At 47.3% G+C, this 14281-nt stretch overlaps 3 protein-coding genes across 3 annotated transcripts; 2 read left to right on the plus strand and 1 right to left on the minus strand.

Annotated features, from left to right (window-relative positions):
* Nucleotides 1–4065: 4065 nt before the first annotated feature.
* CDV56_103800 (uncharacterized protein) lies at nt 4066–9616 on the plus strand (the record flags this gene model as incomplete). The annotated part of the gene is made up of 8 exons (XM_026757419.1): nt 4066–4237; nt 4376–4676; nt 4727–4827; nt 4884–5213; nt 5325–6058; nt 7427–7845; nt 8735–8821; nt 9106–9616. The coding sequence occupies 8 exons, from the start codon at nt 4066–4068 to the stop codon at nt 9614–9616; spliced, it is 2655 nt and encodes an 884-aa protein (XP_026612533.1).
* A 365-nt stretch (nt 9617–9981) lies between these two features.
* CDV56_104388 (SHNi-TPR domain-containing protein) lies at nt 9982–11429 on the minus strand (the record flags this gene model as incomplete). The annotated part of the gene is made up of 2 exons (XM_026758007.1): nt 9982–10278; nt 10335–11429. 2 exons carry the CDS (start codon nt 11427–11429, stop codon nt 9982–9984), a joined length of 1392 nt encoding a protein of 463 aa, XP_026612534.1.
* A 526-nt stretch (nt 11430–11955) lies between these two features.
* Nucleotides 11956–14244, plus strand: CDV56_104574 (DNA polymerase epsilon noncatalytic subunit; the record flags this gene model as incomplete). Its single annotated transcript, XM_026758193.1, has 1 exon — nt 11956–14244. The coding sequence occupies one exon, from the start codon at nt 11956–11958 to the stop codon at nt 14242–14244; it is 2289 nt and encodes a 762-aa protein (XP_026612535.1).
* Between the last annotated feature and the right edge of the window lie 37 nt (nt 14245–14281).

A 14281-nucleotide genomic window follows, 5' to 3' on the forward strand; every position in this document is an offset into this window, starting at 1 on the left:
GCGATACGTCAGATTCCCAGATCCTGCTCGTTGCTTTACAGACGTTGATGATCAGCAGATGCCCTTGCTTGACGTGTACGGTCAAGATCGCCCAAGTCGGTATTTCGGAAGTGGTATATTCCCAAGGATACAACATGGACCAAGAAGTTTGTCTGAACCACCGCACTTGAGCAAACGCAGCTAACAGGAGGCAGAGTGCTGCGATCTTGAAAGCTGCTGGAGTATGTCTGAGACAGTTTTCCCCGGTAAGCTATACCGTCCCTTCTGGACTCAACATAACAGGCTTATCCAAGCACAGCCTCGAAACGGCCTCATCTATCTCCAAAATTCTGACAACGTTGCTTCGGATTTGCCATTGATTGTCAGTCTTCCCAGTGGAGACGAAGTTTCATAAAGGCGCTTGTTCATGATATAGCGTTAAAATGGGTCAAGCAATATCCACAGACCGCCTGACTCAACATTTCGAGAATCTTTTTGCATGAAGCATTACAATGGAGGGATACAGATTAAAAAAAATAAATAAAATAAAATAAAAGAAGCATCGGTTTCTATTGCTCAGGACAGGTTTACTATCCCATTCATAGTTGGATATAGTGTTTGCTGGATCGCAGGGGACGACTAGCAGAGCAAGATCACTGTTGGAAGAGATATACTCTTGTACAATAGTCTACTAGACTGCATGGTCAGTGAGCTTTAGGCTATGGGAGCCCGAAATAGTAGTACTAGTAGTAGTGATGAGAAAGTGTCAGATTTTAAGGCGGTCAGCTGTCTAAATTATTATTGATGTGGGCAGGAAAGAAAAAAAGTATCATTTCGAATGACTCAGCTAAATCTGCCCCCGCCATGGTGGGGTGAAGTTTGACTCCTAATGAGGAGGGTGATGAATCTTCTCCCAAAGCCACTTCCATTCATTCTTTTTGTCCTCGAATATCTGCGGGCTTACCCAAGAGAGACAGAGCCTGTGATCCAAACTATACTCGACTTTTGGTATTGAAGTACAACACCTTGTCTTACGGCGCGAGGTACTGGACTGCCGCCATGCCGACTGTTCACCTGCTTGACTATGTCGCAGGAAATGTCCGCTCGTTGGTGAATGCGATCAATAAAGTTGGGTTCGATGTTGAATGGATCAAGTCCCCGGCCGATATTAAAAATGCCGATGTGCGCACTCTTCTCTACTGATAGTCTTATTTCCCGCTACTGCACGATTCACCGCTGACATATGGCATCGCAGAGACTTGTGGTACCCGGAGTTGGCCATTTCGGTCATTGCCTCTCTCAGCTTTCTGAAGGCGGCTTCCTGGAACCGATCAGACAGCATATAGAGCTGGGAAAGCCCTTCATGGGCATATGCGTTGGTCTACAAGCACTTTTCGAGGGTTCTGAAGAAGATTCTGACACCCCCGGGTTGGGGGTGATCCCACAACGAATGCAGAAATTCAACGCTGACACAAAGAGCGTGCCTCACATAGGCTGGAATTCTGCTATGAATACAAGCTCTGAGCGTCGAACTTTCTATGGGTTGAACCCGGACAGCAAGTATTACTACGTTCATTCCTACGCAGCTCTCTACAAGGCCGGCGTATTAGAGAACGACGGCTGGTCAGTTGCTACGGCTACATACGGTGATGAGGAATTTATTGGCGCCATCGCCCGGGAAAATATATTTGCGACGCAATTTCATCCGGAGAAAAGTGGACAGGCTGGACTACGGACTCTCCGTGCGTTCTTGAATGGTGACAAAGTTCAGCCAATCGGAACGGAAGGTTTGGAGGGAAGAAAGAGGGAAGACGGGTTGACCCGCAGGATCATCGCCTGTCTTGATGTCCGTACGAATGATGATGGGGATCTGGTCGTCACGAAAGGTGATCAATACGATGTGCGAGAGAAGGTCGGCGTGGACGCAGGAGGTCAGGTAAGAAATTTGGGAAAGCCAGTTGACATGGCAAAGAGGTATTACGAGCAAGGGGCGGACGAGGTCACCTTCCTGAATATCACATCTTTCCGGAATTGCCCGCTCGTAGATACCCCAATGTTGGAAATATTGAGAAGGACATCGGAGACCGTCTTTGTTCCTCTGACGATCGGAGGTGGTATCAAGGACACTATCGACCCTGACGGGACTCACATCTCTGCTCTGGACGTTGCTACAATGTACTTCAAGTCTGGGGCCGATAAAGTCAGCATTGGATCAGATGCAGTCATTGCAGCTGAGGAGTACTATGGATCCGGCGAGAAGCTCACCGGAAAAACTGCCATAGAGACAATTTCGAAGGCTTATGGAAACCAAGCTGTGGTTGTGAGCGTTGACCCCAAGCGTGTTTATGTCACAAGTCCGGGTGACACTGAGCATCACACGATCAAAACGAAGTACCCGAACGCTAGCGGCCAGAGTTATTGCTGGTATCAGTGCACAATCAAAGGTGGCAGAGAGAGTCGTGATATAGACGTCCGACAGCTAGTGAAGGCTGTTGAGGCCATGGGTGCTGGCGAAATTCTACTGAATTGCATTGACAAGGATGGAAGCAACAGTGGATTTGACCTGGAGTTGATCAACGATGTCAAGGCGGCCATCAGGATCCCTGTCATTGCTTCAAGCGGGGCTGGTGTGCCCAAGCATTTTGAAGATGTCTTCCGATATACAACCACCGACGCGGCATTAGGTGCTGGAATGGTATGAACCGCCTTCGTAGTCTCATTACTTCTCGGCTAACGAGGCTATAGTTCCACCGTGGCGAATTTACTGTTGGGCAGGTCAAGGAACATCTTCGGAACGAGGGATTTCTAGTCCGCAGCTTCGAAGCCGACGATTGATCGCATACAGCTTGACAGCAGCCCATTTGCACTCTCATTGCCCCATTGAAAGCAGTATGAAGTTCTAGCTAATAGGGCGAGCATCCAGAAAAGAACTGCGTGCTTGGGGTCGATGGTTGTACGTCTTTTAACTGTATATATAGAATGATTCACATCAGAATAACACAACGCCCATTGCGCCGATATTTATTTTCAGATACTGAATTCCTACATAAAATGGGAAGCTTGATGCACCCAATTCCATAACCGCAAGCTGTATCCTCAGTAATCCATAGTAGTTATTGTGTAAGTGTATCGTTGGATTCCTATCCTCCGTACTGGAGGGGGAAAGGATGCATCACATGATCTAGGGGTCACATGCCATGACAATAGGTTTGCTTATAAAACAGAGTCACATGACCAATGAACGCCTCAACTCATCACAGCAAATTCCATCCATGCGTGGAGTACGGAGTAGATACTCTAATCATCTCATGATCTCAAGTTCCCCTCCGTCCCTCCTGAAGGACAGCACTCTCCTCCTTCTAACATAACTCAGCGCAGCTATAGAGTATCAACTATTTTTTTTCTTTACTGCTTGCTGATGATGTGACTTGAACCTCGTTCATATTATTCAGTTACCTCCATTTCTTGAACACTGGCGACTATCCAGCAGGCCCAAGAACGCCACCTCGGATCTACAGCCATTGCTCTTCACTTCGTTCAAGTCCCGTTCCCTAATTTTGCCATCATCTCAAGGCTGCATGTCAGTGGTCCATCGCCAGACGTGATCAATTATTCGTTTGCTGCTAGACATTTTCTCTCAGGGCATAGCTCAGAGGTCAGGTTTCGTGGGCAAGCAGGACATCTGTGACACTCCTATGGTCCTTGGATTGGCGAGAGCTCTAAATTTCTCTGACCCATTGTTTCTCACTGCACACCAGCTGCTTCTCAAGACCAACAGATCCGAGTTTCTTTGTATACAGTGACTCGCACAGTTACTTTTCGGACCGAAGGGAAATCTTTTCGAAAGTACGGTTTTCGAGCATTGCCATTCCAATCCCGACTTGGTGATCTCTGGACTTGCTTGAAGAGAGGAAAATTGAGTCACCATCTGTTATTGGCGATCTGCCACCCAATTCAGTGTTACTTTTTTTTCTCTCCGTGATTTTCCTGTCACTTGTATGCTTCAATTTGAAGAAAAGTGTCGTCCCTTCTATTTTGATCTAATTACATTCACAAACTCACTTGCTGGACGCGCAATTCAATACAATGTCATCCTCTGTTCACTTCAAGTTCAAGTCTCAAAAAGAGCCTTCAAGGGTAACTTTCGACGGGACCGGTATTTCTGTTTTTGAATTGAAACGTGAAATTATCAATCAGAGTAGATTGGGCGATGGGTCGGACTTTGAATTGTCTATCTACAATGAGGATACAGGCGAAGGTAAGCTCTGTGGTTTTGTCCCTGTGACTTCTCTTCGGATTGGTGTTTTGAGGAATAACCAGGAGGTTTTTTTTTTTTTTTTTTTTTTTTTAAAAAAAAAGAAACAAAGATAAGTGTCATCGCTGACTGTGCTTGCAGAGTATGATGATGATACCACAATTATTCCCCGTTCCACTTCTGTCATCGCTCGGAGGTTGCCTGCCTCACGGCCTGGCAAAGGCGGCGCTGCTCGTTATGTATCCGGGAAAATGCCCGTTAGCGCTCGCAGCACGCCTCGTAATGATGCTTCAATATCGACCCGAGCAATATCAAATACTAGCAATGCACTGAGCAGCAGCGTTTTAGAGCTCAATAATGCGCAGACAGAGGAGGAGAAGATCAATGCTCTTTTCAACTTGCAAGCTAGCCAATGGAAAGAGCAACAACAGGAGATGGCAAAGTAGGCATATATCTATTACATGCGGATTTGGCGCTAATGAACGTCTATAGTGCTACACCTGTACCCTTCGGTCGTGGGAGGGGAAAGGCCGTCAATGTCCCTGATCACCCGCCGCCTCCTGGATATCTTTGCTACCGCTGTCGGGAAAAAGGTGATACGATCAATGTTGAATTTGGTAGTCAGGGTTTAACTAACATGTTTATCTAGGCCATTGGATCCAAGCGTGTCCGACCAACAATGATCCAAAATTCGATGGCAAATACCGAGTGAAGCGATCTACTGGTATACCACGCTCGCTCCAGACGAAGGTTGAGAAGCCGGAATCGTTGGCGCTTGATGGGTCGAATGAAGATCTTCGAAATACAGGTGTCATGGTTAATGCTGATGGTGATTTCGTCATTGCGAAGCCAGACAAAGCAGCTTGGGAGTTGTACCAGGAGAAGGCCAAAGCTTCTTCAGCAGCGGCAGCAGAAGCGGCGGCAGCAGAGTACAGCAAAGAATTGCAGTCGTGGGGTTTGGAGTGCCCTATTGATAAACGTATGTTCCTAGAGCCCACTAAGACACCATGCTGCCATCGAACTTACTGCAATGATTGTATTACCAACGCATTGATTGAGAGTGATTTTGTTTGCCCTGGCTGCGCCACAGAAGGTGTTTTGCTTGACAATCTTTCCGTGGATGATGAGGCTGTTTCGAAAATAAAAGCCTATGAGGATGAAAAGGCGGACTCGAGAAAAGAAACGCAGAAAAATCTCGCAGTACATGATAGCCCATCCAACAGTAAAGGGTCTGATTCAGAGAAGAATGTCGCCGCAAAAAAGGAGCTATCATCATTGTCGTCAGTCAACGGCGCTTTGGACTCGGCTTCGAAGAAACGACCAGCAGACGAAAACCCCCTGAGCACCGACCACGAAAGATCGAACTTGAGCCCGTCGCACAAAAAGCAAAAAGCCGATCCCATTGCTCAGGCGGCCACCGGGTCGACAAATCCACAAACCCAAGATTCTTCGAATGAAGTCTCATCCATCACCCACGACCAACCAATGCCTTTTGGTTTTGGCTTTATGAATCCACAAAGCATGCCTACAATGCCGTTCACTGAGACTGGGTTCATTGGCGGAGGAATGGGGTTTATGAATCCTTTGGGCCTACCTGCAAATGGCTTCCCGAATAATATGAACCAAGCATGGAATCCAATGAATACTCTGGGATTCGATCCCCGTCAAGACGGCATATATGGCAGTCAACAGAATGGTGCAATGAATGGCTACGGTCAAGCAAACATATACTCCAACATGGGGAATGCCTCGATGCAGATGATGGGCTTGAACCAGATGGCGGGGCCGATGCCCCAAAATGCGGGTTTTCAGCAGGGACCAGGCGTTGGCCACTTCTCAAACCAACAACGGACTTCATTTAGCTCACCATTCGCGAGGGAAGAAGACTCACCATATTTCAGACAACCTGTCAATCCTCAGCGACACCAAGGAAGACACCGAAGAATAAGACCAAGCGATTATCGTGAGTTATAAGAGAGTGGTGAGGTACATGTACATCGCAGCTATGTTCTATCATCACTTCCACATCTCGTGTTCCTGTCAGTTCTCTCTTAGAGTCCTCAGAATGTAGATAGTCTCGCGTCCTCGTCATCTTTCCTCCAATTCGAGCGAATGGAGATTCCCTTTTACGGGGCTTTCATGAAATGTTCTCAAAGGAATAATTTCGTTTGATTCTCAGACATTTGTTTATTACTCAAATCAACAGCAAAGACCCAGCAAGTGTTGTGATATGCAAGTATGTTATAGGTAATACCAGGCCAATGTTTTCATGATATGTCCATTGCGCGAGCACGAAACTATCAGGAGGATCCAGCAGGACACAGAATACAAAGACCAGTTAGTACTCCGTAGCTGCCCCGCGATGAACTGTGACATTAGCTTTACAGAATCATTATAGTGACATTTTTTAAGGTACTTTCTAGCAAGCTCTGGTTCTCTATAGTACGGTCACTTTCGTCCCTCCCTTGCTCTGAACATTTCCATCGGATTGAAATACTTTGGGTAGTAGATTATTACCTGACGAGTCGGTACTCGGGAGTACCTTACCTTACCTAGTAATGACCTGGCCAAATCTGGTTAGGGCATACAGGCTACCGAGTACGGTGTAATAAATTCGCGGCCCAGTGACTAATCCTACTCATGTACCTCTCTATGATAGCCCAAGATTGGGCGGAGTTCTTTGGCCTTTTGGAACTTCATATGACTTACAGAATCCATCTGCTCATCAAGACTTCGGACCTACCCCTGTTATCTAGCAGCACTCAACAGTTTCAGCAAAGTGACATTATCCAGCAATCCCATTTGTTCCAAATCAAACACCAGTACTTATTATCATATCAATAATTGCTGTTCCAACTTTACCTGGATAATATCTGCTCACAATAAATCCTTAACAAATCTGTCTCCTGCTCTGGCACAAACCGCTATCGTCAAGATTTAGTCCACAAAAAAGCTATCGCTATGGCTAAATCCATCAATAATCAAAGTAATAACTGCAACCAGCTTCAATGGTCCTTTGACATCACTCCCCAACCCAGCGTACTCGCAAGCTGCTACAGTGTTGACGCTTTGACTTCCATGGTCAGCGGCTTCCACTACTGCACCACGACGGGGGCCGGTAAGACTTGCCCACGCTTAAAATTCAATATTCTGTCATCATGATGTGCGCTGACATCTGTCATCACGGTATAGGAGCACAGTGGTATCCCTGAGGTCCCCTCAGGGTCAAAATCCCCCTCTTCAAGTCCTCCCCGCTCGCTACCCGTTCCTTCGCCCATGGGGAGCAGCTGGCCGGGCAATCAATTGCCTGAATATAAAGGGGAGGCAACGTATACCATTCCGGAAGAGTGTGAGAGGCTCTTCTGCGACAAATTGTCCGCGATTTTCATTGGTGAGATGAAGTTCGCGCAGCAAGAGTCGCCTGGGATGGATGCGTACCAAAGCCGGCCGAACTGGACCGGACGTGAAAAAAGGTCAATTCGAAACTGGGTCGAAGTTTGGGACTACGTTGGCGACGCAATTTATCGAGGTTTTTTGACTGATATGAATGATGAGCGGACATTGTTCTTGTTCTTCAAAAACAGTGTGCTAGGCCACAACCTCAAAGCTGGGTAAGTTTTTGTTATCCCATGAGAGTTGCAGCGGAAATTTCTATGACTTTCTTTGGGACTTACCTCTGTCCTTTCTCTTTCCAGGTTGATCGCCCTGTTCGAGCTAGCCAGCATGCCTATGTTTGAGTGTTCTCAGATTGTTGCGTGCATTCCCCGTTCGCAGGATGTAACGGATTCCGAGATTGTGAGAAACCTGGGATGGTGTGGTTTTAATCTGACAACATTGAAACCTTGGATTTCTGAGCAGTGTGTTGAACACTGCCTGAGCACAAAATGGCTTTTCCTATGTGCGGAGGTCTGATAACATTCAAGTCATTTGATGATCTTATTTCTACGGAACTTCTGTCGTATCTTCAGTTCACCGTCTGACCCTGATGCCACTCATTTCTAACGAGGAATCAATCAGTTTTGAACGCACTGCGTTTACGTAATCGGTTCTTTAAGAAGATTACCTAGGTACCTTACCTTCGTACTCAGTAGGGACTGCCTGCTTCTGTATATGATTGTATCATGATTGGAGGGCTCATAGCCAATAAGACCTCTATTCCTCCTCTTCCCCCCCAAGTACTCTTTCACTTACCCTTTCCCTATTGTGTCCTTTGGCAAAGCAATCCTTCATATTTACTTATCAGGGAAAGCGCAGTCCTAAATTACAATACTAAAAACAGCGCAAAAATTGTGGTACATCCTTACCTAGGTTGTTACTACTACGTAACTTAGGCAGCCTGTAGTTATAGGTGCGTGGATTGCTTTGAGTTTACCTCGCTAATACTCCAGGGTCCTGGAATATCTAATTGAACAGTATCGATTAGGCAGTAATGCTGTCTTAATATCTGCATGTTATTAAGAACCAGAATTGTGAATGTGAAACATTTTCTGATGTGTTAAGGTCATCCCTTGCATACTGGCACTTTGGTGGTTTGGCTGCTGGGATAGTCTATGACCTCAGTGTGATTAGACGCAAAGTCAAACTTGGGTATGTTCCTTTTGAAGCATTCAATCAATTATTCACTTCAGCTCGCACCACGTAATATAGATATCCCTCGACAAAATCACCCCAACTCCTACCCCCATGTTTCCCAAATTCTTATTACCGTCAATAGTGTTCCATTCAAGGCGCCACAATGCCAATCGCGTGCCTTCATCAATGAAACCAGATACTCATGAGAACGGAAACAATAGATATCTTACTGGGCATGTGTCATACCTCTGCTGTTCAAAATGTGGAGCCGACTTGTGCCTCAAGTCCCAAATCATCAGCAAAGGGTTCACTGGTCGTCATGGCCGCGCATACCTCGTTTCCGCGGAGCCTACCGCCAGTGCTGTCTCTGTGAGCGGGTCGTCTTCACCGACTGAATCGCTCCCCAACACTGTGATACAGAGACCAGTTCCACGTCAATTCGTCACCGGACTTCATACAGTTAGAGACATCAGTTGCGCGTTCTGCGGCAATGTGCTCGGCTGGAAGTATATCTCCGCCGAGGAAGAGTCCCAGCGATATAAGGTCGGCAAGTTTATTTTGGAAACAAACCGAATAACTACGTCGTCATCATGGGAGTCACCATGCGATACTGATCAACCCGTATCGCCTGGCTTCCTGAGCTCTGCGCCGTCAGAAAACATAAACCGCGATGAGCACATCGAATTTGACAGCCAGGACGAGGACGAGTGTGAAGACATATTTGCTGGGATATGGAGTCCGAGTTTGGCTGTGCGCCGAAGAAGCCGAAAGTTCGATCGCCGTCTCCCGTTTTTTGGGTTCCCACCTTGATGAGCATATTGAGACCAAGAAGTCATTGGGGACTGGGCATGAGATTCACAATCATAGTTTTAATTCCTTTCATTTCCCGCCAGCTTCCTTCCAGTGGCGTTCTGGAATCATAGTGACAATAGCGACGGTAGTATTAGTTGTCTAGAAGCGTTGGACCATCGCATATGTCAGATTAGCCACATATCAAGCCGCTGCCTGACATGAAGGTTGGGTATCAAGCGGAAGTCAAAATAATAGAAAAATAGCCCCATAGTGATACGAGAATCAACAAACAGGCAACCGAGCAACAAGTTATAACATATCGAGAGTAGCAGGGGAATAGCCCCACCGAGGGAAGGCCGGTAAAAACGAAGATGGGCGACAATTCATCGTACATTGTTAGCGCTTTCCGTCCGTGCCTTCTTCGTGTTGAACTCGTCCTCGGCTTGTTCTGAAGCCGAGCGTTTCTGCGTAGGTTCACTTCGCGGTGGAGACTGAATGCTAGCTGGCTTTCTTTTGACAAATGCAGATAGATCATTGGCATCTTTTGTGATCGCTTCCAGTCGCGCTTGCTGCTCAACAGCTGACTGACCTACAATCTGGCCTAGAATACCTCTAAGCATCGTATTGCTTTCCTCGTTCTGTTGCTCAACCGACACAGGTGGACGACGAAGATCTAGGAGCTGTGATGCGTGAGTAAACAAGCAACAAAGAAATAGGGCATGCCTTGAGAACTAACTCTCTGCTCCATGTCTTCAATGATCTCCTTGACATTAGCTATTTTCCTTCTCAAAGCTGTCGCTTTGTCTTCGTCCAAGGCGTCTGATGCATCCAATTTCTTCTGTTCCTGGGCCATTCTGACTCGACAGCTCTCAATAGCCTTCTCCATCTGAGTCGCAGCCTCTTCTCTCATAGCTTCATCAATCATGCCATGGCGGTCATTGTCCCCTCCAGCAGTGCCTTCGCTGCGATTGTTGACAGATGCGAATTCCAGTGCGAGCGAAAGCTTGTAGTGACACTCAGCAAGGGAAGGATCTTCCATAGGAAACAGTGATTGCCTCAGATCAAGTGCAGTTTTGAGGTCCGCCACCGCATCTGTGAATCTCTCCCCTTCAAGTGAAATCTCTGCCTGTAGGTCGTACGTATCTGCAAGGCGTTCCTTAACGTGTTTGACATCGGAAAGCAGCTCGGCGGATTTTCCCTTCTCACTTGATTCCTCTTCTGCGGCTAACTTCTTGTGGTAGAGTATACGGGCCAAATCCAGGACTTCAAAGGCGTTGGCAAAGTCGTCATCGTCATCGTCATCGTCAACACCATCGGGGCCTTCATCGCCCTCTGCTGCCTCGGATTCCGAATCATCGAAATTTTCATCGCCACTGAATTGAAAAAAGGGCTGATTCAAAGTCTTTCCAGGACTGAATTTCAAATCTTTAGAATGTTCTTGCTTGGCCACCCCACTAGCGATCGCATTTTGGATAAGACTATCGCCAGGCACCTGTGCAGAAGATTTGGAGCTGTTTGCAAGCAGATCATTTGATTGAGCTTGAGGCTCTCCAGCTACTTTTGACCCTAGGACATCGCTCTTGCTCACCGCCACATTATATAAAGCTTTGCCGTAGGCGAACAGCAGATCAGCATTGCCGAGTGACAGTTCACCGTTCAGCTCAGCTTGGAGTTCCGTAGCTTCGGAGTAAAGCTCAGCAGCTGCATTGAAGTCCTTGATTGCATCTTTCGCCGCAGCTCGCGCGATCAGGTCTTCTAACTGTACACGCTTGGCATCTGCAGTGTTTTCCAGCTTTATTGGGTCTGTCTTTGCTGAGTTAAGCTCTGCCATGATGGTCAGGGCAAGAGTACCGTGGGATGTAATAGGCTCTGGAATGGATTGTGATTTAGGAGATCAGCAGGCGCTTCTCAAATGATGAGAAAAGGAAGCACAACCAAATGAAAATGGAAATTTGGAGTCGCAAAGCTGAGCTGACCGGCTTCGACGAAGTATATCGGCAAAGAGAAATTAGTAAGGTCTTACGGAGTAGTCCAAACCTAGAATTTGTCGCGGGCGCGTATGCGTATGTGGAGCACGCGCAACCACGCGTCTCTCTACAGAGCAGGTCCATACATAGTTATATTGTTTCAACAACATCATCATCATCATCATCTATAATCGTTCTGCCCCAGCATCGTGTTTACCTTTTCAGAATACACTTCTTCTATCATGACAAAAAGCATTGAAATTCACAGAGGATGAATTATTATATTGAGCTTGCTCATCCTCCTTCTTGAAGCTATTTTCATTTGGTCCTCATTTCCGAGACATATTTGAAGAGACTAAGCTTACATTTGCTACCACATCGGAATCAATAATGGACCACACACGGCTCGTTGGGGATAGTCGTCTGGACTCGGAACCCATCTTCTCTTCATCTCCAGGGTTCGGTACTCCGGTACATCCTTCTCGAAAATCAAATCTTAATCCTCCCCTCGCGAGGATCTCAGTTTTGCCAATTTTACTTCCACCCTCTACGCTTCGACCTGTAGCTTTCCGTACTTTCACCAGGAAGCACAACTTGACCATCTCATCCTCGGCATTGCAGACTTTGGCTTCCTTTGTGGGAAAAAACTGTGGTTCTGGATGGCGCGAAGAAGGCCTTGCGGAGCGAGTCTTGGATGAGGTAGCCAAAAGTTGGAAAAAGGCCGGGGGCGGCGTTATTGTTGAAGAAGGCAGAGGAGCCTCATTGAAAGCTATTTTGCTGGCCTTAGAGGGCAACATGAGTGGAGGAAGGGTAGTTCCTGCGAAAGCAAATGCAACAAGAGAAGGACCGATAGATGTGACTGGCCTCAATGCTGATGCCAGGCGACTGAAGCCACACTTGTCACCAGATCCAACACTGAACGATGAGGAACATGACGACTTGGACTTATCATTGCACCCAAGAAATTGGATCAAGATTGTTGAGGCATTCGACATGCCACGCTTGACTTACAACGTCGATAAGAAGTACTTTGAAGTAACAAAATCAAAGGCTACATTGTTCCCGCAGGCTTCGCACAAGACTAGCGTATTCAGAGACCGTTATAACATCGTTCATCAACGCCTGCTCCGGAATGAGTCATTTCAAACATCGCTGAGTTATTCCTCAGGCCCCTCCCTGAAGAGGTCGTCATCCTCATTCGCTTCCACTCAATGTTACAGGTTGACACCGATTGCAAACCTGCTTGGAAGAAGTGGCACGTCACACCTGCTTCTAGGATTACTCTCTATATCACCCGCAGGTGATCTCTCCTTGGTCGATTTGACAGGTAGCGTTGCGCTAGATCTGAGTCATGCCCGAACGATACCAGACGATGGTGCTTGGTTTGCTCCAGGAATGATAGTCCTCGTCGATGGACTCTATGAAGAAGAGGGAAGTGTGAGAGGATCGGTATTAGGCGGAAACAGCGGAGTTGGCGGCGCCATTGGTGGTCGATTTCTCGGTGTATCGATTTGCGGACCTCCATGCGAACGACGAGAAGTTTCACTGGGAATGAATCACCAGCACAGCAACGGAGAGATTAGCTCTAGCGGAGGGCTTGGATGGGTTGACATTTTAGGCATTGGGAGTGAACGCGCACAAGGTTCACGTATGAGGAGAATCCAAGCCAAATGCTTGCGAGGTATGCACGTTGGCGCGGATTCGCCCACACGACTGAAAATGGCTATCATGAGCGAGGTTAATCTTGACAACCTCAAGTCGCTTGACGCGCTGAGGAAGGTTTTCAGTACATATAGTGAGCTTTCGCCGACCGAACGCCCCATAGTCTTTGTCATGATAGGGAACTTTGTCCAGAAGGCCACAATCAACGGAGGCGGCTATGCTGGTAGCATCGAGTACAAGGAGTTCTTTGATTCATTCTCCATTGTACTAGCCGACTATCCTGAACTTTTGCGACACTCTACCTTCGTCTTCGTTCCTGGGGATAACGACCCATGGTCGTCTGCCTTCACAGCGGGCGCTGCCTCGACAGTACCACGTCAGCCAGTTCCGGATATGTTTACGTCGAGGATAAAGCGTGCGTTTGCATCGGCAAATTCCGAGTCTGGGCGATCGCAAGCTTCCGAGCCTGCCGGCGAAGCTATCTGGACCTCCAATCCATCACGTCTCACCGTCTTTGGGCCCTTGCATGATATTGCCATCTTTCGAGATGACATTACAGGAAGGCTGAGGCGGAACGCAGTGGCCACCAAGCAAGGAGAGAATGAGTGTGACTCGGCGATTCCACAAGATCCGGAAGACGAGGCTGGACTTGCCACAGCTGAAAATGAAACTCATGCTCAAGCCCATCCGGCAGATGCACAAACTCGGCAATCCTCTTCCAGTGTGCACACGGCGCGAAAACTAGTGAAAACAATATTAGACCAGGGAACAATGTCCCCATTTCCGCTGTCGATGCGACCTGTCTTGTGGGATCATGCAGCCTCGTTGCAACTGTACCCATTGCCGACAGCATTTATTTTGGCTGATCCTGAAGTAGCACCATTCTGTATGACCTACGAAGGGTGCCATGTCATGAATCCAGGGAGATTCATCTCTGAAGAAGGATCGACCTGTATGAAATGGGTCGAGTATGACGTATTGAAGAATCGGGGGCGTGTGAAAGAGGAGCGACTATAGCAAATCATCAACTGCAATTCTTCTGGTTTAGGAGTGC

The sequence above is a fragment of the Aspergillus thermomutatus genome (genome assembly GCF_002237265.1).
Source record: "Aspergillus thermomutatus strain HMR AF 39 chromosome Unknown NODE_168, whole genome shotgun sequence".
Taxonomy (NCBI): domain Eukaryota; kingdom Fungi; phylum Ascomycota; class Eurotiomycetes; order Eurotiales; family Aspergillaceae; genus Aspergillus; species Aspergillus thermomutatus.